Consider the following 21797-nt stretch of genomic DNA (forward strand, 5'->3'; position numbering starts at 1 on the left):
TGGCTCAGAGACAGCAGCTGCAGCCAAACAGGGGGAGATAGCATCTGTTTCAGTCTATTTCTGCTTTTGACACTGTTAGTTACAGCCTGTCTTTGCCCATGGAAGTTAGCAGGAGGCACTTTCTTGATTACATTGGCATTTTTGACTGAGTTAGTGATGCCAATTACCTGCAGACTGGTCCCAGCAATTGGTATAAGACGTCATTCAGACTGACTATTTATTATAGAGGAGTGGGGGCTCACTACATTCTTCATCCCTGTCCCTTTGCTAAATACAACGGAAGAAGGTATTCTTCACATTGTTCCATGCTGATGGCAGTGTTGAGAAAGCTGTCCTGTCTCGTGTTGGTTTGCCTGACACTGACACATATAGCAAAGTCCAGAGCAGCCAGTGTTAATGAAATCCTTTCTAAGAGTGATTCTGACTATGTGCTGTCAGATTACCGAGGGAAAGGTTGCATTGATGACAATGGATTTGTGTTCGATGTGGGCGAGAGGTTTTACCCCACTGCAACAGCTTGCCCCTGTGTCTGCACTGAAACTGGTCCGGTGTGCCGTAAGCCTCAGTGCCCTCGAATCTCCTCCCGGTGCATCCGTGTCAGTTACCATTCCTGTTGCCCACGCTGCTTGGAATTCCGCAACTCGTGTCAATATGGAGGCAAAATGTACCAACTATTCCAGGAATTCTGGGTAACAACAGATTATTTCAGTCTATTTTGGTTTGAAACACCTCATGTGGTTTTATTGAAGGGAAACGGTCAGTGCGATTTTTACTCGTACTGTTTTTGTATAATCGTATAATCTTTTTACAAAGATTCAGTAGGGGGAGATACTGAGAAACTATTTCCTCCAGGGAGGGCCCATAGTAGTAGGCGAAGACTAGTTCATTCAGGGATGATACCAGGAGGCATATTTCTGGACCAAAATACATAGCATGGAGAACTGAAAACTGGGATTACCCTCCTCAAAGTAGGAGGATTGAACAGATTAGATTGCAAGTGTTCAAAATCTAGAGATGTTTATACTGATTAGATGGAAAGAAACTTCCCAATGGCAGAAGGGTTGAGAATCAGAGGACACCAATTTAGCAAAACAGCAAGAAGCAAAATGAAGAGAAATCCTTTAATGCAGAGAGTGGTTTAGATTTGTGATGCACAGCTTGTTGAAGGCAGCATTATTGAGGCTTTCAACAGTGAATTGGAGAAGCAGGTAGGGAGAAGAAACACAGGGATTAATGGAAAGGGCAGAGGAGTGGAACTGACTGAATTGCTATTGTGGATAGTCTACATGAAAATAATATGCTGCAAGACTTCTCTTTGAGCTGTAATGTTCTACGATTCTATTTGATAATCACTGTCCCTCAAAAGTCTGTGGATTCCGAGGAGACAAGTGACACAATCGAGACTGAGATCAGTAAATTCTTAGGAGCATCTGCAGTTCCCATTATATTAGTAAATTCTTGGTTAGATAGGAGAATCAATATCAGGAAAATGAGGGAATAGGTACTGATCAGTTGGGATATAATAGAAAAGTGCTTCAAAAGGTGATCAGGTGTGTAGATGAGGTCAGACAGTTGATATAGTTTATATGGGAATCAGCAAAGCTTTGATAAAGAAAGTAAAATCACATGGGATCCAGTGGCATACCATAGGGATCAGCGCTGATCCATTATCAGTTATGAGGTAAATGGGAATGTGTGCCTGTGTCTGTGTGCGTGAGGTAGGGTGAGGGTTTCGGGGGCACGGTATGATTAGTAAGTTTGTGGATGACATGAAGATTGTCCAGATAATTGACAGTGAGGAAGAAGGTCTTATGTTACATAAGTCTATAAATGGATTGGTCAGAAATGCATATCAGGAGTGGATGGAATTTAATCCCAGCAAGTGTGAGGTGATACACTTTGGGAGAAATAGCAAGACAAGGAGTACTCAATGAATGGCCACACATTAGGAAGCTCAGAGGAACAGAGGATCTTGGGGCGCTTGTCTATCTTGGAGTGCTTGTCTATAGACTCCTGAAGTGGGTATGGCATGTTAATAGGGTGGTTGAGGAGGCATATGGGACACGACTTCATCAACTGTGGCATAGATTATGAGAGCAAGAAGGTTATCTTGGAGCCGTACAGTACTTTACTGAGCCTACAGCTGGAGTACTGTGTGCATTTCTGGTCTCCACACTATAGTAAGGAAGTGATTGAACTGGAGTGGATGCAAAAGAGATTCACCAGGATGTTGCCTGGGATGGAACGTATCAGCTATAAACTGTTTGTTATATTTGGAGCAGAGAAAGCTGAGAGGGACCTGATTGAGATTAATAAGATTATGAGGTACGTGACCAGGGTAGATAGAAAGCAACTGTTCTCCTTAGTTGAAGCATCAATAACAAGGAGCATAATTTTAAGATGAAAGACAGGAGATTTAGAAGGTATTTGTGGAAATGTTTTTATACCCAAAGGATGGTGGGAATCTGAAATGCAGTGCCTGGGAGGGTAGTTGAGGCTGGAAACCTCAACTCCCTAAAAAAGTACTTGAATGAGCACTTGAAACGTCATAACATTCAAGGCTATGGGCCAGGTGCTGAAAAGTGGGACTGATGTATATTTACTGCAGTTTCTGTCTTGCTTGATGGGTCAAAGGGCCTCTTCTGTACTGTATGATTCTATGTAAATGCTAAGTTGCCTGCTATAATAAAAACAAAACAATCCAGATGCTGAAAATCTTAAAAAAAAAACAGAAATTGCTAGATAAGCTGAGCTGGTCTGGCAGTATGTTTGGAGAGAAAGCCGAGTTAACTCTTCACGTCCAGTAACCTTCTCCAGAATCAGTTTGTTAATTCCGCTTTCTCTCCACAGATGCTGCCAGATCTGCTGAGTTTCTCTAGCATTTTGTGTTTTTGTTCTCAGTTGCCTACTATTGTTCTCAAATGCTCTGAGGATACAGTTTTCTCTTGCATTTTTTAAAAAAGTGATGCTTACAAACACATGCATGCTAACATCCAAACATTTAAAGTGACTGATCTGTCCCCTAATTTAACAAAGGGGTGATAGTGTCTGGATAGTGGTGGAGAATGATGCGCAACAAGCAGAGAGAGAAAATAAATTGGCAGAGAGTTGACTTCAATGGGACAAGAACAGAACAAGGTAGGATTGACTGCAACAGGAGTTTGGCAGGAAAAACAGTTAGTGAAAAATAGGCTACCTTCAAAGAGGAAATGGTTCAGGTACAGTCAAGGTATAATCATTCTCATGGGAAAGGGAAAACAAACAAATCCAGAATTTCCTGGATGACAAAGGAGGGAAAAATTAACATTGGAAAGAAAAAGTATGCTTGTGACAGGTTTCAGGCAGAAAATACTTTTGAGAACCAGGAGGAATACAGAAGGTTTAGAGGGGATGTATAAAAGCAAATAAGAAAAGCAAAGTGGAATTATGAGAGTATTGGCTAAAATAAAGGGCATCCATAGGTATTTAATTAGTAAAAGAATGGTTAAAAGAGGAACAGAGTAAATTGAAGACAAAAGAGGGGACTGACATATGGAGACGGCGAGCATGGCTGAGGAGTTAAGTGAACACTTTGCATCTGTCTTTATAAAAGGGGAGACACCCAGGTCATTGTGACAGTGAAAGAAACTACCACTAGAAGAATTCAAAATTAATAAGGAAGAAGTCTGGATGTATTACTTGTACTTAAAGTTGACAAGACACCAGGTCCGGATGAAATGCAGCCAAGGATTTTGAAGGAAGAATAGAAATTGTGGGGGTGCTGGCTTTCCCTGGACTTAGGAGAGGTGATAGTAGACTGGAGAATTGTAAATATTATAGGCTTGTTCAAGAAAGGTTGTAAAGATAATCCAAGCAATTATAAACCAGTTAGTTTAACTGTGGTGGTGAGGAAGCTGCTGACAATGATTCCTCAGGATTGAATTACTATTTCCCTGGTAAAAGGTGGGTTGATTAAGAAGAGTCAGCATGGATTTCTAAAGTGGAAATTGTGTTTAACTAAAATGCTGGAGTTTTTCTTTGAAGAGGCAATTGAAAAGTCAATGAGGGCAACTCTGTTAACGTGGATTTTCATAAGGTGTTTGATATAGAACATAGAACAGTGCCACATAACAGAATAAAGTTATAGATCATAGCATGGAATGGACAGTACCAACAAGAATACAAAATTGGCTTTGTGATAGGAAACAGAGTAATAGTCAATGGCCATTGTAAAATGGAGGGAGGTTTGTGGTCAGTATTGGGATCCTTTTCCTGATATATATTAGTGGTCTAGATCTTGCTGTGCAAGGACAATTTAAGTTTGCAGATGACACAATACTGAGAAGAATGGCAAACTGTGAGGAGGACAGAGTGTGGTACTCCAAAAGAACATTTATAAGTTAGTGAATGAGTGGATAGGTGGCAGGAGAGGTTCAAAGCTGAGAACTATGAGGTTAATGCACTTTGGTGTGAAGAATATTGAACAACGATGCAGAATAGGGGGTACAATTCTAAAGGGGGTGCAGAAGCAGAGGGACTTAGGTGCATGTGGGCATAAATCAATGTAACTGTCAGGGCAACTGGAAAGAACGATTAAAAAAAAATGTTCTCAGCTTTATTACTAGGAGCATACAGTACAAGAGTAAAGTGATGTTGAACTCGTAGAAGACACCTGTTAGCCCTCAGCAGGAGCTGTGGGCGCCACATTATAGGAAAAATGTGAATTCATTGGAGACAGTACAGAAGTGATTTATAAGAATAGTTTCAAGAAATGACAAACTTCAGTGATGAGGAGAGATTGAAGAACTTGACACTGTTCTGTTTGAAGGGAAAGTGACTGAGAAGGCATTTGATAGAGGTTTCCATAATTGGTTGAACAGAGTAGAAAGTGAGAAACTCTTCCTGAGTGTAAAAAGGCACAAAAATGAAAGGGCATAGATTTAGTGACATGCAAAAGAAGCAAGAATGGGGAATAGGCAGGTGACTGGCACTAGGTAATTAGACTAGATTCCCTACAGTGTGGAAACAGATCCTTCGGCCCAATAAGTCCACACTGCCCCTTGAAGCATCCCACCCAGACCCATCCCCCTATAGCCCCCACAACCCTGAACACTATGGGCAATTTAGCATGGCCAATCCACCTAGTCTGCACATCTTTGGACTGTGGGAGGAAAACGGAGCACACCCACGCAGACACATGGAGCATGTGCAAACTCCACACAGACAGTCGCCTGAGGCTGGAATCTAACCTGGGTGCCTAGCGCTGTGAGGCTAACCATTGAGCCAATGATGTTCCTTCAAACAGCTGAGTCAGACATGACTGACTGAATGGCCTCCTTCTGTGCTGTATCACATCTGTGGGCCAAAAGGTCTGGGTTCAAGACCCACCTGCCCCATGGGTCATAACATTTCCAAACAGGATTAAAAGAATTTAAAAGTACTGCACACTTAGTCAAGTTAACCATCGAAACATCAACATCACCACCTGCTGGCTTTAACCAGAAACTACATGAAAATGGCAGTATGTGAAGCTGGATGAACACAGCAGGCCAAGCAGCGTCTTAGGAGCACAAAAGCTGCTTGGCCTGCTGTGTTCATCCAGCTTCACACTTTGTTATCTTGGATTCTCCAGCATCTGCAGTTCCCATTATCTCTGATGAAAATGGAAATGTTCGCCACTGCCGCCCATGTCTGCAGATTATATTTCCCAATTGCTGCACAAACTAAAAACCATTGTATCCAGTAAATTTATTCCAGGTTAACATGTTAATCAATTATTTCTGCCTAATTGTGAGCTACATCCTGGCAGGTGCCGCGTCTAGCACCTTCTGCTGATTTCTTTGTAAACACTGATATTCTGCAAACCAATGTCCCAAATCCCCGTTGTTAAACAAAATTAGTTTCCAGTTTATATTTGCTCCTGCTGACCCACAAATCCTGTCAGTGTTTTAATGGTTGCTGTTGAAATTATTGGTCAAAATTTGTTTTGATGATTTCTGGTCTATAACACTGTTTTGTAGCCATCTGCCTGTGAGAGGTGTCGATGTGAAGCTAACCGAGAAGTGTACTGTCTGACTGCAGAGTGTGCTCCTGTCCATTGCGTTAACCCATCATATGAACCCAATCAGTGCTGTTCTGTGTGCAAACAGGGTAAGTTTCACTTACAACATGAACGTAGAATCAAAAGCACTTTATGTGGGAAGGAATTGACTATCCCAACACTCTCCTCCTGGTCACCCATTCCCCATAAATCAGTTTTTCCAAAGGTTTACTGCTGTATTATTACCAACATCAAGTGCCATGCTCGTTTGTCACATCAGGCTTCATTTGGAGTTGTGAGGATTTACACTGTTAGCTAACAATGCACTTGCAGTGAAGACAAAATTCAGACTGTCCTGCAGCCTACAACTTATTAGTTTGACTCCATTGTCTGTGGCACCGGCAAATCAGTTGTTTCCTGGAAACTCCATGTACGTTGCATTATTGCCATTTGGGTAACACGGGCTCCGAGTACATGCAGCTAAAAAGTCACTTAATTAGCGACCATATATTCATTCGGAACTGAGCTACGTACCCTGTGGTGGAGAGTACGAATGTGTCAGTGCACCAATATTGGGCGATGGTACCAAGGAATATGAAGCAAATACCAGTCAATTGAGTTGAAGCCTTAATGAGCTATGATGTAGATGTCACAAGATAAACAAATCTTCTTTCAAATTGACCTTTGGTTTGCATTTATGAAGTTTGTTAAATGGTCATTTATGAAGCTGCCTTTCCTGGACCTGCCATTGTAACACTTTGATTCTTGCAGGACCGAACTGTTTTGCAGGAAACACCATTATCCCTGCTGGTGTGAAAGTGGAAATGGATGGAAGGTCTGTCTGTTTCTGTCCATATAAGGATGGCTCCTGGGAACCTCAACAGCAAGCAATTTGTACCTTGCGTGGAAGAAGGCTGGGTCATCATCATAATGTAAAGGAACGACACCACAGGGAATGGATACAGCAGCAATAGGCTCACTGCTGCAATACTGTGGACCAGCTAATGTTTCCCAGATTGTGTTTTACAATGACAAAGAGGATCTTAACCACCTGGCTACTAACACTGATTCGGAGAGAGCTGGAAAATTGTCAGGTGTCAATGGTAAAGCAAGTTTTGTTAAAACGGTGATCCCCTTGGCTACACAGAAATAATCTAGTCTAAGGCCTTTTCCTCTTAATCTCCACTTTAATGAGTGGAGCCTTTTGGTTGCACGGACCCTCAGAGCTCTGTTGGATTCTTCAAAAGACAAATTGGTGAGGCAAGTTCTCAGGAACTAGCAGAAAGCCTGAGTTTAAGTGGTGTGGTCAATAAAGGTGGAATTGGAAAAGCACAGCAGGTCAGACAGCATCTGAGGAGCAAGGAAGTTAATGTTTTGGGCTGAAACCCTTCGTTTGGGTTGAAGGGTTTCAGCCCGAAACGTTGATCTCCCTGCTCCTCCGACACCGTCTGACCTGCTGTGCTTTTCCTTCACATTTATTAACTTTAGCTTCAGCATCCTTCTGGCTCCTTCAGTCCGTACTGTCTCTGAGTTTAAGAGGTACAGGAGCAAGAAGTGGATAGATCAACCGGCTGAATTTTAACTCTGTTACCACCCAGTTTATTCTGGGCAGAAAGAGTTAAAATCTGCCCATCCTCTCAAAGTGTCAATACTGGATTAGTGCTTTGTACTATAGTCCTGTTCCAGCAATATGAGAAATCAGCACAATATACCTTTGCTCCTAACTTCCAGTGAAACACGACAGCTTTCTCAACTGATGTGGAAGACTCTCCATACTGTATCTCCATGTCTGTTTGCAAGGAGTCTGACATTTATTGTAAAAAATATAAATAAAAGTTGTTTGATGGTACATCTTGTTGCACTCTGTGCCTGTGTTTACATTGACGTAAAACTGTAAATCATGATAAAACATTGACAAAAGTTTAGCTTGCACCATATTCATGGCCTTGTCTGCTTAGTGAGCTTATAGAAACACACATGCAGTCACCATAACTAGTAACATTTCTGTGCGAATTGTTTTTAAAAAACTGATGATTGGTTGTTCTGTGGTAATAAAATAATCACTGACATAAATGGCTGGTCTTTAGTTTCCCAGTCAAACAACTCATTGACAATGCAAACTGAAAGAAGCTGGTGCATGATTTTAGTTGCATTTTTAAAGAAGCTTTAACACTTCTAATAATTTATCGGTAGTTCAATAATCTAGATTGTTTGATTATACACAGCATTGGGTAACATAGCTTTGCACTAATAGCACATTAATGTTGAATATTAGCGCCATCAGCAGACTGAGATTTGTGCAATATTTAACGATTACCATCAAGTGATAGATAATGTCAATTGAATTAGGACAGCAGAAGCAGTCACAAATCCTCACAAAGCTAGATCTTACAGCAATTGCTCCCACTGGAGTTTTCACAAATGTAGTTTATGTATACAGATTGATCTTTGTAAAACAATAACGTAATCTGACTAATAATATAAGTGGTTGACTTGCGCTTAGCAGGTGAAATTGTTTTTGTTTTTGTTTAGAGAGCAACACCTTATTGTCGAGATGAATATAATATGACAAGAGATGGCTCTAGTTAGCAGGCAGTTGCTCCATAGTAATTGATCTTGACACTGGTGCAGGGTCTACAGAACACATCATTGTTGGGATTGTACATTCCGTGATCACAAACCACTGCAGGAGTAAATATGGAAACACTGTTAGGATAGAAATATGGCAACTAGAAATAGAAGCAGAGCAAACTCCCAGATATCCTTATATACATCGAACGTGCACATAAAAGTGAGATGACAGATACCAACATCACCAACCTGAATTTTTTTATCACTTTTAAGTCATGCTATTAGTACAATGTCTGTATAGATTATCAGTAACAAATAAGCTTGCAGATCCCACAGCATATAAATAGAAACTCAAATGCCAGAAGCCTTTTATTCATGAGATGAGTGTAGCTGGGTGGGTTAGCATTTATTACCCTTGAGAAGAAGGTGGTGGTGAGCTGTCAACTTGACTGCTGCATTCCATTTGGAGTTGGTACACTCACAGTACTGTTAGGGAGAGAGGTCCAGGATTTTTACCCACCAGCGCAGAAAGAACGGTGATTAATTCGCAAGTCAAGATGGTGAGTGATTTGGACGTAAACTTGCAGTGGGTGGTATTTCCAGGTATCTGCTGCTCTTGTTGTTCTCGATGGAAGTGGTTATGAGTTTGGAATGAGCACTCTGTGGAGCCTTGGTGAATTTCTGCAGTGTATCTTGTAGATGGTATCACTGATGACTGTGTCAGGCTGTTGTTTGATTAGTCTGAGACAGCTCTCCCAGGTTTGGTACGAATCCCAATATTGGTAAGGAGGGTTTTGCTGGCTTAACTGGGTTGAGTTTGGGTTTGTGATCAAAGATAATGGGAACTGCAGATGCTGGAGAATCCAAGATAACAAAGTGTGAAGCTGGATGAACGCAGCAGGCCAAGCAGCATCTCAGGAACACAAAAGCTGACGCTTCGGGCCTAGACCCTTCATCAGAGAGCTGTGGGTCTAGGCCCGAAACGTCAGCTTTTGTGCTCCTGAGATGCTGTTTGACCTGCTGTGTTCATCCAGTTTCACAGTTTGTTATCTTGAGTTCGGGTTTGTCATTGTTTTTCCCAGTGTCGAGCTCGATGCCTGGTGGTCTGTCTAGTTTCACTGTTTTTGAGAATACTTTTGAGGTTGGTACATCTCAATGCCTTGCTTGGCCTTTCCAGAGGGCAGTTAAGAGTCAATCACATTGCTGTGGTTCTAGGGTCATGAATAGGCCAGATTATGTAAGGACAGCTCATTTCCTCTCTGGAGGGCCATCAGTGAACCAGACAGGTTTCTTTTTATGACAATCAACAATGTCTTTTAATTCTGTATTTTGCTGAATTCAAATTCCACCATCTTCCTTGCAAAGATTCAAACCTTGGTCCTGAGAACGTTACCTGGGACCCTGGGTTACTGTTCTGGCAACAATACAACTAACCATTGCCTCCCCATGACTCTCCCTCACAAACACCCCTCCTCCCCCAAGCTGCTTGATAGTACAGTTGATAACCTCTTCCATCACTTTCTTGATAGAAAACACCTAATGAAGGGGTTCAGGGATCAGTTGAGGTAAGGTACACAGCAAGAACTGGGAATCTAAGGCAGAGAACAAATGTTCTGGGGCACTGGACGGATGCAGAAACAGGTACACACGTACTGAAGTAGAAGGGGGCAGACAGATCTTCCTGAACGGCGTAGGGTGAACAACTAACAAAGGGGTAAGGAACAGTGAGAAATATTCTGGAGGCCATGACACAGAGAGACAGATTCACCCTGAAAGAACACAAAATGTCCTAACGTGAATAATGACAAACACTGACAAATATCTTCAAATAGGTGGGAACAGGGGACAACTAGCCTAATTAGGATGGAAAAGTGAGTTAAAGTTACTGAAGGGTCAGAGATGCTGATGGTTAAGTTGCAACAAAAAGTACCAAGAAGGTTTTATGGCCCTTTATGTGATGCCAACACTTCTGCGACAGAGTCTTTATCAAATTTTGACATTTGTTAGTGAAACACTATTGATAAAAAATTGCCAAGTGTATATTGATAAAGGATCACTGATCATAAGTTAGTTTCACACCAGGAGTTGCACTGTATATTTGCTATTCTGCCCACTGTACTTTGCTAGAGATTGTTCAGGAGCCCCACTCCTCTGCAGATTTGCTAGTTAATGCTGTGGTATGGGAGAAGCTCAAGGTAATACTTACAGATATTCATTAGATAACTGACTAATTTTGTTATTAATTCACAGGTTGTGGGTGTTGCTGGCTAGGCCAGTACTTATTGCCTGTCTGTAGGTGCCCTGAGAGTAGTTAGGAGTGAACCACATTACTGTGGGTTTGGAGTCACATGTAGATCAAGTTAGTTAAGTATAGCAGCTTCCTTCCTTAAAGGACATGAATGAACTAGTTAGGTTTTCATGTTCATCGCTGTACTTCAGATTTTATTAAATTAAATTAAATTCATCTGCCATGGTAGGATTGTGAACCTGGGTCTCCAGAATATTAATCAATTGACTAGTGACAGTCCTGGAGAAGGGTCCCAACCTGAAACATCAACATTCCTGTTCCTCTAACGCTGCTTGACCTGCTGTGTTTCTCCAGCTCCACACTGTATCGACTCTGACTCCAGCGTCTACAGTTCTTGCCATCTCCAGATTAATAGTTTAGTGACAATACCATTAGCCATTGCTTCCCAATGCAATTCGTAATTCACAACTTTGTGTATTAAGTTTGTTGTTGTGCAAATGGATAAGGATAGACGGGTGGCAAATGCAATTTAATGCAGAGAAATGGGAACAGTAGTCAAGAAAATGAGAAGGACATAACCTAAATGTTTATCTGTGGAGAGCTTCTTATAATGTGTTAAAAGCTTATATATACCTATTTCTTATATTTACAAGAATGTCAATACATTTGTGGCAGGCATCACAGAGACATGGTTGCAGGGAGTTCAGGTCTGGCAGTTAAACATCCAAGGATTTACAACTTATCGAAAAGACAGGGAGATGGGCAGAGGGTTGGGGGTGCCTTGTTAGTTAAGAATGAAATTAAATCTACGGCACTGAATGATATGGGGTCAGAGGATGTGGAGTTTGTGTGGGTGGAGTTGAGGAACACAAAGGCAAAAAAACCATAATGGGAGTTATGTACAGACCTCCCAACAATGATCAGGACCAGGGGCGCAAGATGTACCAGGAAACAGATAGGGCATGTCAGAAAGGCAAGGTCACGGTGATCATGGGGGACTTCAATATGCAGGTGGACTGGGTGAATAATGTTGCCGGTGGATCCATAGAAAGGGAATTCATGGAATGTTTACAGGATGGCTTTTTGGAACAGCTTGTGATGAAGCCCACAAGGGAGCAGGCTACTCTGGACTTAGTGCTATGTAATGAGCCTGACTTTATAAAAGATCTTAAAGTAAGGGAACACTTAGGAGACAGCGATCATAATATGGTAGAGATCAGTCTGCAGTTTGAAAGAGAGAAGGCAAAATCGGATGTAATGGTATTACAATTAAATAAAGGTAATTACAGGGGCATGAGAGAGGAATTGACAAAAATCGACTGGAAGCAGAGCCTAGCAGGGAAGACAGTAGAGCGACAACGGCAGGAGTTTCTGGGTGTAATTGAGGACACAGTACAGAGGTTCATCCCAAGGAAAAGAAAGATTATCCGGGGTGGGATTAGACAGCCATGGCTGACAAAGGAAGTTAGGAAATGTATCAAAGAAAAAGAGACAGCCTATCAAGTGGCCAAGAGCACTGGGAAATCAGAAGATTGGGAAGGCTACAAAAACAAACAGATGATAACAAAGAGAGAAATAAGGAAGGAGAGGATCAAATATGGAGGTAGTAATATTAGAAATTATAGTAAAAGTTTCTTTCAATACATAAGAAACAAGCGAGAGGCAAAAGTAGATCTTGGGCTGCTCCAAATTGATGCTGGAAGGCTAGTGATAGGAGATAAGGAAATAGCTGAAGAACTTAATAAGTACTTTGCGTCAGTCTTCACAGTGGAAGACATGAGTAGCATCCCAACAATTAAGGAGAGTCAGGGGGCAGAGTTGAGTATGATAGGCATTACAAAAGAGAAAGGGCTAAAAAAGCTATAAGGTCTAAAAATTGATACATCTCCTGGCCCCGATGGGCTACACCCTAGAGTTCTGAGGGAGGTGGCTGAGGAAATAGTGGAGGCTTTGGTTATGATCTTTTAAAAGTCACTGGAGTCTGGGGAAGTCCCAGATAATTGGAAAACTGCTGTTGTAACCCCCTTGTTTAAGAAAGGATCAAGACAAAAGATAGAAAATTATAGGCCAATTAGCCTAAACTCGGTTGTTGGTAAAATTCTAGTTTCTGTTGTTAAGGATGAGATTTCTAAATTCGTGGAAGTGCAGGGTTGGGTTAGAACAAGTCAGCATGGATTTAGTAAGGGGAGGTCGTGCCTGACAAACCTGTTAGAATTCTTTGAAGAGGTAACAAGTAGGTTAGACAAGGGAAACCCAGTCGATGTTATCTATCTAGACTTCCAAAAGGCCTTTGATAAGGTGCCACACAGGAGGCTGCTGAGTCAGGTGAGGGCCCATGGTGTTCGAGGTGAGCTACTCGCATGGATTGAGGATTGGCTGTCTGACAGAAGGCAGAGAGTTGGGATAAAAGGCTCTTTCTCAGAATGGCAACAAGTGACAAGTGGTGTCCTACAGGGTTCAGTGTTGAGGCCGCAGCTGTTCACTTTATTTATTGATGATTGGATGAAGGGACGGGGGGCATTCTGGCGAAGTTTGCTGACGATACGAAGATAGGAGGACAGGCAGGTCGTACTGAGGAGGTGGGGAGGCTGCAGAAAGAATTATACAGTTTAGGACAGTGGTCCAAGAAATGGCTGATGAAAGTCAACGTGAGCAAATGTGAGGTTTTGCACTTTGGAAAAAAGAATACAGGCATGGACTATTTTCTAAACGGTGAGAAAATTCGCAAATCAGAAGTGCAAAGGGATCTGGGAGTGTTGGTCCAAGATTCTCTAAAAGTTAACTTGCAGGTAGAGTCCGTGATTAGGAAAGCGAATGTAATAGCACATAGAACATAGAAAAGTACAGCACAGAACAGGCCCTTCGGCCCACGATGTTGTGCCGTGGAATAATCCTAATCCAAAAATAAAATAACCGAACCTACATTCCCCTCAATTCACTGCTGTCCATGTGCATGTCCAGCAGTCGCTTAAATGTCACTAATGACTCCACTTCCACAACTACCACTGGCAAACTATTCCATGCGCTCACAACTCTCTGGGTGAAGAACCTCCCTCTGACGTCTCCTCTATATCTTCCTCCTAACACCTTAAAACTATGTTGTCATTTATCTCAAGAGGTTGGAATATAAAAGCAGCGATGTGCTTCTGAAACTTTATAAAGGTCTAGTAAGGCCCCATTTAGAATACTGTGTCCAATTTTGGGCCCCACACCTCAGGAAGGACATACTGGCGCTGGAGCATGTCCAGCGAAGATTCACATGGATGATCCCTGGAATGGTAGGCCTAACGCACGATGAACGGCAGAGGATCCTGGGATTGTATTCATTAGAGTTTAGAAGGTTGAGGGGAGATCTAATAGAAACTTACAACATAATGTATGGCTAAGAAAGGGTGGATGCTGGGAAGTTGTTTCTGTTAGGCAGGGAGACTAGGGCCCATGGGCACAGCCTTAGAAATAGAGGGGGTCAATTTAAAACGGAAATGAGGAGACACTTCTTCAGCCAGAGAGTGGTGGGCCTGTGGAATTCATTGCCACGGAGCGCAGTGGAGGCCGGGACATTAAATGTCTTCAAGGCAGAGATTGATAAATTCTTGATCTCAAGGAATCAAGGGCTACGGGGAAAGTACGGGTAAGTGGAGTTGAAATCCCCATCAGCCACGATTAAATGGTGGAGTGGACTCAATGGGCCGAATGTCCTGAGTTCCACTCCTATGTCTTATGGTCTTACATCCTTTTTCTGTTATACATGATATTAGATTGTAGTTGTTGAGACCTACATTTCCAATATTATGCCTTACTTTCTGCAGTCCCTTGGGGTATGTACTATTATGGTATATCTTTGGGACAGGTGGATACACAGACAGCATTTTCCTATCTGTCATTTTTGTACATTGCCCCTTTCCGTTGCTATCTATGCCAGGTGCAATTATTGTCAATTTCTCATTTTTGGTCTAAGCCCTTCTGAATCTGTGCCCCACATATATCAATGCAAAATGTGACCATCGGCTACCAATTATATCTCAAAGACTATAATCTGCCCTGGTCAGATTGCCAAATCTCTACCTCAACCAACCTGTCTACCTCTCCCCTTCCAGCAACAAATGGAAAGAACAGAGAAAAAGAGAGTGAGAATGTAACTAAAAAAACAGCAGCACAAAGTCCTGAAAGGCATAAACAAGATTATATTTTAAACTTACTGCCAGCAATACTCACCATGGATTTTTAAAGGCAGAATTGGAGGCAAAAGCATAAAAGGTATAATTGAGCTCAGGATTTTATAGATGGGCCATTAAATATAAAAAAGGGACGTTAGACCATGGCTGATTATCTGCACTCCTGGACAGCCCTCCTTCACGAAGGATAAGACAGCTATGGGAAGTATAGGATGAAGATTCAATTACCAACTACAGAACTCACCACAGCATTCAGAACAATCCAAGTGGGTTAGCTTATTTTTTCCAAAACCTGGGCGACAATGATCCACTCGGTCTATTTTCAGAGAATTTGCGATGTAATAGAAGGTGGGCATGTCATCCTTCATTTTGTCCAATGCAATCCTCTGCTTCTTGAAGAAAGCTTCAATACGATTTCGGGCCTGAAACAAAATCACACACAATATGTATCATAACATCAGGACAGGTTACCTCACAGAATGGTGAAAGAATAAAACTGAAATACAAAAAAGCAGCAGGTTTAAGGAATTCTTTGTTTTCCTGGGCAGCCAAGTGTTGTATGTTTTTATGTGTGTAGTGTGACATTAAAACACATACTAATGTCGCAACAGCAAACTATCAGAATTTAATTTCTTACTGGGTTCTTCACCCTAAATTTCTAAATACAAAAGTCATTTTAAACTTTAAATACTTATAAATCTGCTTCTTGCATTGTCCCATTTTTACCTTAATTTGTATTTGTAAATTTTTAATTAATCTAATTTATCTTTACAAATTATCCTCAGAAAACTTCAACCAGGTTAACTGCTTTCTTGATCTTTTTGGGTCCTGATGTCTCTTTTAGAGGAGATGAAATTCAACAGCGTTGGAAAAAACTGAGTAGACTTGGCAGCATTCGTGGAGAGAGAAACAGAATTAACGTTTTCAGTCTGATATGACTTCTTCAGAACCGAAATGGATTGCAAAATTGTATTTTTTATGCCGTAGACAACGGGAGGAGGGGGCAAATGGAGCAAATTATAACAGTTGTCTACCTCTATCTGTAGCATAGAAAACATCAATTTCCAGATCCTTTCAGTTATGAAGGAGTGTTGAAGTGGATTTGAGGTATTAACTCCGTTTCTCTGTCCACAGATGCAGCCAGCCCTGCTGAGTTTTTCAAGTACTTTCTGTTTTTACATCAGATTGCTAGAATATACTGTACGTTATTTAAGTTTACTAAATTGGCTGAAATGTCTAATATGACTTAATACTGGAAGACAAACAATCAATAACAGGCACAGCAGCAGCTAACATTAAAGTGACTCAAAGAATTAAGTAATATTTTGAATTAAAACATGGGTCAGGGAGCTACATCAAGATTGACTGTTGATTGTGCTGCTACAGATAGCGCTCATATAGCATGCTGTAGTTATTCCCTTTCTCCTCTTTCTATTCACCCTGTGAGATTCATAGTGCACAGATCAATCCTGATGCTTATTGTCTAAATCTGGATGCTCGGAAGTACCTATGACGGGACAGTAGGGATAAGGAAGGCCACGCTTTCTTGAGCAACCGGCCTAAATCCCTAACCTATTATTCCAGAGCACGATGCACTGTAGTGCTGAACAGAAAAGCCAAAAGAACTACGGATACTAGAATCAGAAACAAAAACAAAAACAAAAACAGAAATCACTGAAAAGACTCAGCAGGTCTGGCAGCATCTGTGGACAGAAATTAGAGTCAACATCTTGGGTCCAGTTACCCTTCTTCAGAAGCACTGTAATACTGCTGTAGGCAATTTTGAAATCAGCTCTAACATTTATTTAAAAACCATGTTCAGCTTGGCAGGTCTACATATAACACAGATCATAGTTTAGAAAATTTTAGCATGCCATTCTGCTTTGTCCGAAATGCTCTTGTTAGTAGATGAATACATCTTTCCAATTCAGGGCACAATCAGTTCACTGAAATCTGGAGAGTAAGCTTAAAAACTGTTTGTACACTGCCATTATACATATTCTATTTGAAACTTAGGTATAGGCTTTCACTATCAGATTGGTTCCATGTATAACAGTCATCATACACTGGTTCTCAGTGTTCCTTGACTTACCTTTTCGACTCTCCTGTTGGTTTCATCCTCACAGTCATGTATGAATTTTCTACAAACTTCTTCCCAACCATAGCCGAAAGGATCCACTGTAGGTTTGAAAAGAAAATAACCTGTGTTCTAACCAATGCTGCAAGTTGAGCCTGGAACCCAGGTCCTCTACAAATTTTTCTAGATCAGTTATGGTTCAAGTGACTGCATGCAGTTTTGCGAAACAAGGGAATTGAGAGGAGATTCTCATTACACAGGAATAACGTTTTGAAAATAATTGCATATATTACTGGGACACTGTCAACAAGGTACCACCATTGTTAGTTGAGCTTTTCACAGGCTATTCTAAGGGACCATATATTTTTCACTTTTTGGGTCTACAAACTGAAATGGAGTGGGACTGTGACCCTAAAATACAAGTTGTACGATTTGAAAAACAAGTATTCCATTCTGTTACGTTTTACAATACAGTGTTGGTTCTTGAAAGCAAAAAGAGATCTTGAGACTGAACTTCAAGAAATTTCGAAGTTAAGGAAATGCTGCCTGGAAACAACTCTCTGGTTGGCTGAGTTGCAGAGTATTTTAAAAAAGCTGAGAGTGCCCAGAGTAGCAAAGAGAGAGAAAAAAAGAACACGCAGAAGCCGCACACTGCGTCTCTCTTTCTCTTTTAGTTGGTAAAAGACAGCAAATTCCAGAAAGCCTAAAAGAAAGAATTCATACAAGACCTATGTTCACCTGATCAACCAGCAAATTGAGAGACAACGATCACCATACAGACAGCCATGTTTCACCACTGCACAAATCAAAAAGACTGAGAGAGGAAAAGGTCTTTCCACTGTATGCTCTGGACTGATCCTTGGAATTTTGCCTTCCACCCATAAAATCTGTGATCCACCCCGTCTTTTGTCTGCATTAATCATGCCAGAGAGAAAAAGAGAGAGAAACTGTGTGTTGGGGCGTTTTGAAGGAGTTCAAAGTTTTGGAAAAGATCTGTAGCTCAGGTTGTGGGTGAGTTTGTTGACTAGCTTGCTGAACTAGCTTGTTCTCGTTCAGATGTTTTGTCACCATGCTAGGTGACATCCTCAGTGGAGCCTCCAGTGAAGTGGTGCAATTCTACCCTGCTTGCATTTTATACTGTTTGGTCCGTTATGGTGAGTAGTGTCATTTCTGGTTTTGATCTGTTATATATTTGTATATGAGGTCCAATTCTATGTGTTTATTGATTGCGTTACGGGTGGAGAACTATGCCTCTAGGAAGTCCCATGTGTGTCTATGTTTGGCTTGGGCTGCTATGGTTACCTTGACACAGTTGAACTGACAGCCCTCATTGTCTGAGTGTACCGATATTAAGGAGAGTTTGTCATGCCATTTTGCTGCTAGTTGATGTTCATACATTCTGATGGCGAGTTTCCTTCCTGTTGGTCTGATGTAATATTTGTGGCAGTCGTTGCATGGTATTTTGTAATGCATGTTGTGGGGTGGGGTCTTTAGTCCTTGTAAGCGGTTGTGGTAGGGTGTCTGTGGGCTTGTGAGCCACCATAGTTTCTAGTGGTTTTAGTCAGCTTGTTATCAATTCTGAGATGTTCTTGATGTGTGGCAGTGTGGCTAGTGTGTTAGGGCGTATTGTGTCCTCCTACTGTTGCCTGTTTAGTAGGCATGCCACATATCAAAAGCATATCGGAACGCTTACAAGGATTAAAGACTCCACCCAACGTGGTTTACAAGATACCATGCAACGATTGCCACAAACATTACATTGGACAAACAGGAAGGAAACTCGCCATCAGAATATATGAACATCAACTAGCAGCAAAATGGCACGACAAACTCTCCTTGACATTGGTTCACTCAGACAATGAGGGCCATCAGTTCAACTGCAACAAGGTAACCACAGTAGCCTAAGCCAAACATAGTTACACATGGGGCTTCATAGAGACATGGTTTTCCACCTGTAGTGCAATCAACAAACATATAGAATTGGACTCCATATATAAACCCACACAGATCAAAACCAGAAATAACAAGACTCACCATCAGGTCCAAACAATACAAATTCCAAACGGAGTACAATAACACCGCTTCATCGGAGGCTCCACTGATGATGTCACCTTTGAAGGGGCATAATTAATTTGAAAAATTTCTTTTAATGTGTTACGATATATAGAGTTATTGTCTCTGTTAATGAAGTAGCCTGGTTGATTTGTTTTTGTCCTGGGTCAGTCAGACTTATTCAGTTTTGGCAGTCTCACTGAAATTATTATACATTTATACATTTTATGTCAACTTATGGGACAGTAGTGTAGGATTATTGGTGCACTTTCCCCAGTTAAGTTGTGACAGACCACACAACTCACCTGTTATCAGGGTATCAGGTTTAACAGCTGTAATTGGTCCTATGCTTCAGTTTTGGGGTGAGGCAGAAGGGAACAAGTTCCATAAAAGTTACTTAAAAATCATGAGAATAGAAATCTCAAATATTCCTGAATTAGATATAGAAATAAGCAAATGGTGCAGGATAAGATATGAGAAACAGAATTTTGGCTGAATTTAAGATTAAGGAGAGTGGAACATGTAAGGCTGGCTAAGGCAACTTTGCAATAGCTCAGTAAATAGGTGAAAAAGGCATAGCTGACAGAACCAGAATTAGATCTGCTGAGATAAAAGTGAAGACCATGATACCGTGGAAATAAAAGCAGGTACTCTTCACGACTTGGGGTTAAAAGCATAGATTGGAGCAGGAAAATAGGCTACAATTGCAGAATGGAGGCTCTTCAGTCCATTGCATTTTTCCCTTTCACTGCTTCTTACTAAACATTTAAAGCTTATCTTTAGAAGTTATTATAGATTTTGCTTCCACTAACTTTCTCAGATATCACATTCCATTCATTAAGAATGTATCACGTACAGAAATTTTCCTGATCTCTCCTTTTTGCATAAGGGATAGCAGATTTAATGGCGATACGGAGAAATTACTTCTCTCAAAGAGTCATGAATCTGGAATTCACTGCCCTAGAGCATGGTGGATGCTGGGAAATGGAGTAAATTTAAGGAGGAGATAGGCAGATTTTTAATCAGTAGAGGGTTGAGTGGTTAGGGACAGCGGGCGGTAAAGTGGAATTGAGGCCGAGATGAGATCAGCCGTGATCATATTGAAGGGTGCAGCAAGCAGAGGGGCTGAATTGCCTACTCTTGCTGCGAGTTCTTTTGTTTTTCTGGTGATGATCTTAAAAATATGCCCTTTTTTATGTAGGCAATGCATCACCCACACTATTGATTAATTAAATGTTATTTATTAAGCATTATTAAAAATCAAGCACAGTAAGGTTTCTTTCTACATTATCAATTTGGTGTAGGTTAGGTAACAATAGTGCAACATATCTCAAGCACACACTTCTTCCTCCAAGAAAACATGAATTAACAGAGATTTGAACGCAAGTAATAAAGACTAACAGTGTACAATACGCACAACTTTTTTTTGAGAAATGGGCATTAAAAGTTTGAGACAAAACACTTATGCACTCCAATTGTTGCAATGCAGATTAACCTACCTTTAAATGTAATGAAGAGTTCAGTTATTAGACCTTTGTGTGGCACTCTGACAACATGGCATTTCATTTCTACATCAGTTAGTCTGCAGGTCAGGTCAGCAATTAGCTCCTTCTCCACTGACTTGAACTTACGAAAAAAACGGCTATTCGAAAGGTCATGGCATTCATGAGTGTGATAACGAGTCGAAAACTTGAATGAATAATCAGGTTCACGATAGCCTGGAAGATTTCAATTAAAATGTTTCTTTGTGATAACTATTAGAAAATCAATAAAGGTGGAGAGCTATGAAATAACTTGTAACGTTGCCAGCTTACCTGCACCCGCAAGTTCATGCCCAACCCACAGCCAATACAACGCTCAACAGATTACGTACAGGAAGAATGTTTCCTCAACTTGTGAGTACAGATCCAAGGGAAAGTCTCAGAATAAGAGGTACCAATTTAGGATTGAGAATGAGAAAGAGTTTCTTCTCTCAGAGGGTGGTGAATCTTGGAATTCTTCAAAGAGGGTTCTAGAGGCTTAGATAGACAAACAGGAGGCTGAAAGAACACAGCAGGCCAGGCAGCATCTGGAGGAAAGGAACAAGCAGCATTTTGGGTATTATCTTTCTTCAGCACTAGTGGTGGCCGAGTGATATTATCGCCAGACTGTTAATCCAGGGAGCCAGATAACGTTCTGGTTTGAATCTCACCATGGCAGATGGTAGAATTTGAATTCAATAAATATCTGGAATTAAGAATCTAATGATGACTGTGAATACCATTGTTGATTGTTGGAAAAACCCATCTGGTTCACTAATATTCTGCTTTTGTTTCACTTAGCATGGCGGTGGTGCCATGCAACATGATGGAGAGGATCCTTCATGTGAACCTGAAAATTTATCTCTACAGAGACTTTATTGTGGTCACTCCTATCAATACTGTCATAGACAGATACATCTATGTTAAACAGAGTGGTGGCGATGACAGTGAGAAGGTTTTCCTTCCTTTCAGTTTTCTCACCACCTGCCGCAGGCTAAGCATTTCCTTCTGAAATCAGCCAACATGATCAGTAATAGTGGTACTAAGCCAGTCGTGGTAATGGGCACTAACGTCCCTGATCAAGAGTACATTATCAGTCCTTGTTACTCTTGGTGCCTCTACCTAGTAAAGGACT

At 41.1% G+C, this 21797-nt stretch overlaps 2 protein-coding genes across 2 annotated transcripts in view; one reads left to right on the forward strand and one right to left on the reverse strand.

Moving 5' to 3' along the window:
* Nucleotides 1-268: 268 nt before the first annotated feature.
* Nucleotides 269-7369, forward strand: LOC125466410 (von Willebrand factor C domain-containing protein 2-like). Its single transcript, XM_048560866.1, has 3 exons — nt 269-689; nt 6000-6129; nt 6791-7369. Exons 1-3 carry the CDS (start codon nt 306-308, stop codon nt 6991-6993), a joined length of 717 nt encoding a protein of 238 aa, XP_048416823.1. The 5' UTR covers nt 269-305; the 3' UTR covers nt 6994-7369.
* A 1142-nt stretch (nt 7370-8511) lies between these two features.
* The window catches only part of LOC125466143 (zona pellucida-binding protein 2-like), a 49399-nt gene continuing 36113 nt past the window's right edge, over nt 8512-21797 (reverse strand). Inside the window, exons 6-9 of the mRNA XM_059638652.1 lie at nt 20642-20860; nt 17106-17191; nt 15258-15435; nt 8512-8702 (exon numbers count right to left, since the gene is read on the reverse strand). Coding sequence (XP_059494635.1) covers nt 8605-8702; nt 15258-15435; nt 17106-17191; nt 20642-20860 — 581 coding nt within the window. The 3' untranslated portion in view covers nt 8512-8604. The remainder of the gene's footprint in view (nt 8703-15257; nt 15436-17105; nt 17192-20641; nt 20861-21797) is intronic.

This window comes from Stegostoma tigrinum, chromosome 31 (genome assembly GCF_030684315.1).
Source record: "Stegostoma tigrinum isolate sSteTig4 chromosome 31, sSteTig4.hap1, whole genome shotgun sequence".
In the NCBI taxonomy this organism is placed as follows: Eukaryota; Metazoa; Chordata; class Chondrichthyes; order Orectolobiformes; family Stegostomatidae; genus Stegostoma; species Stegostoma tigrinum.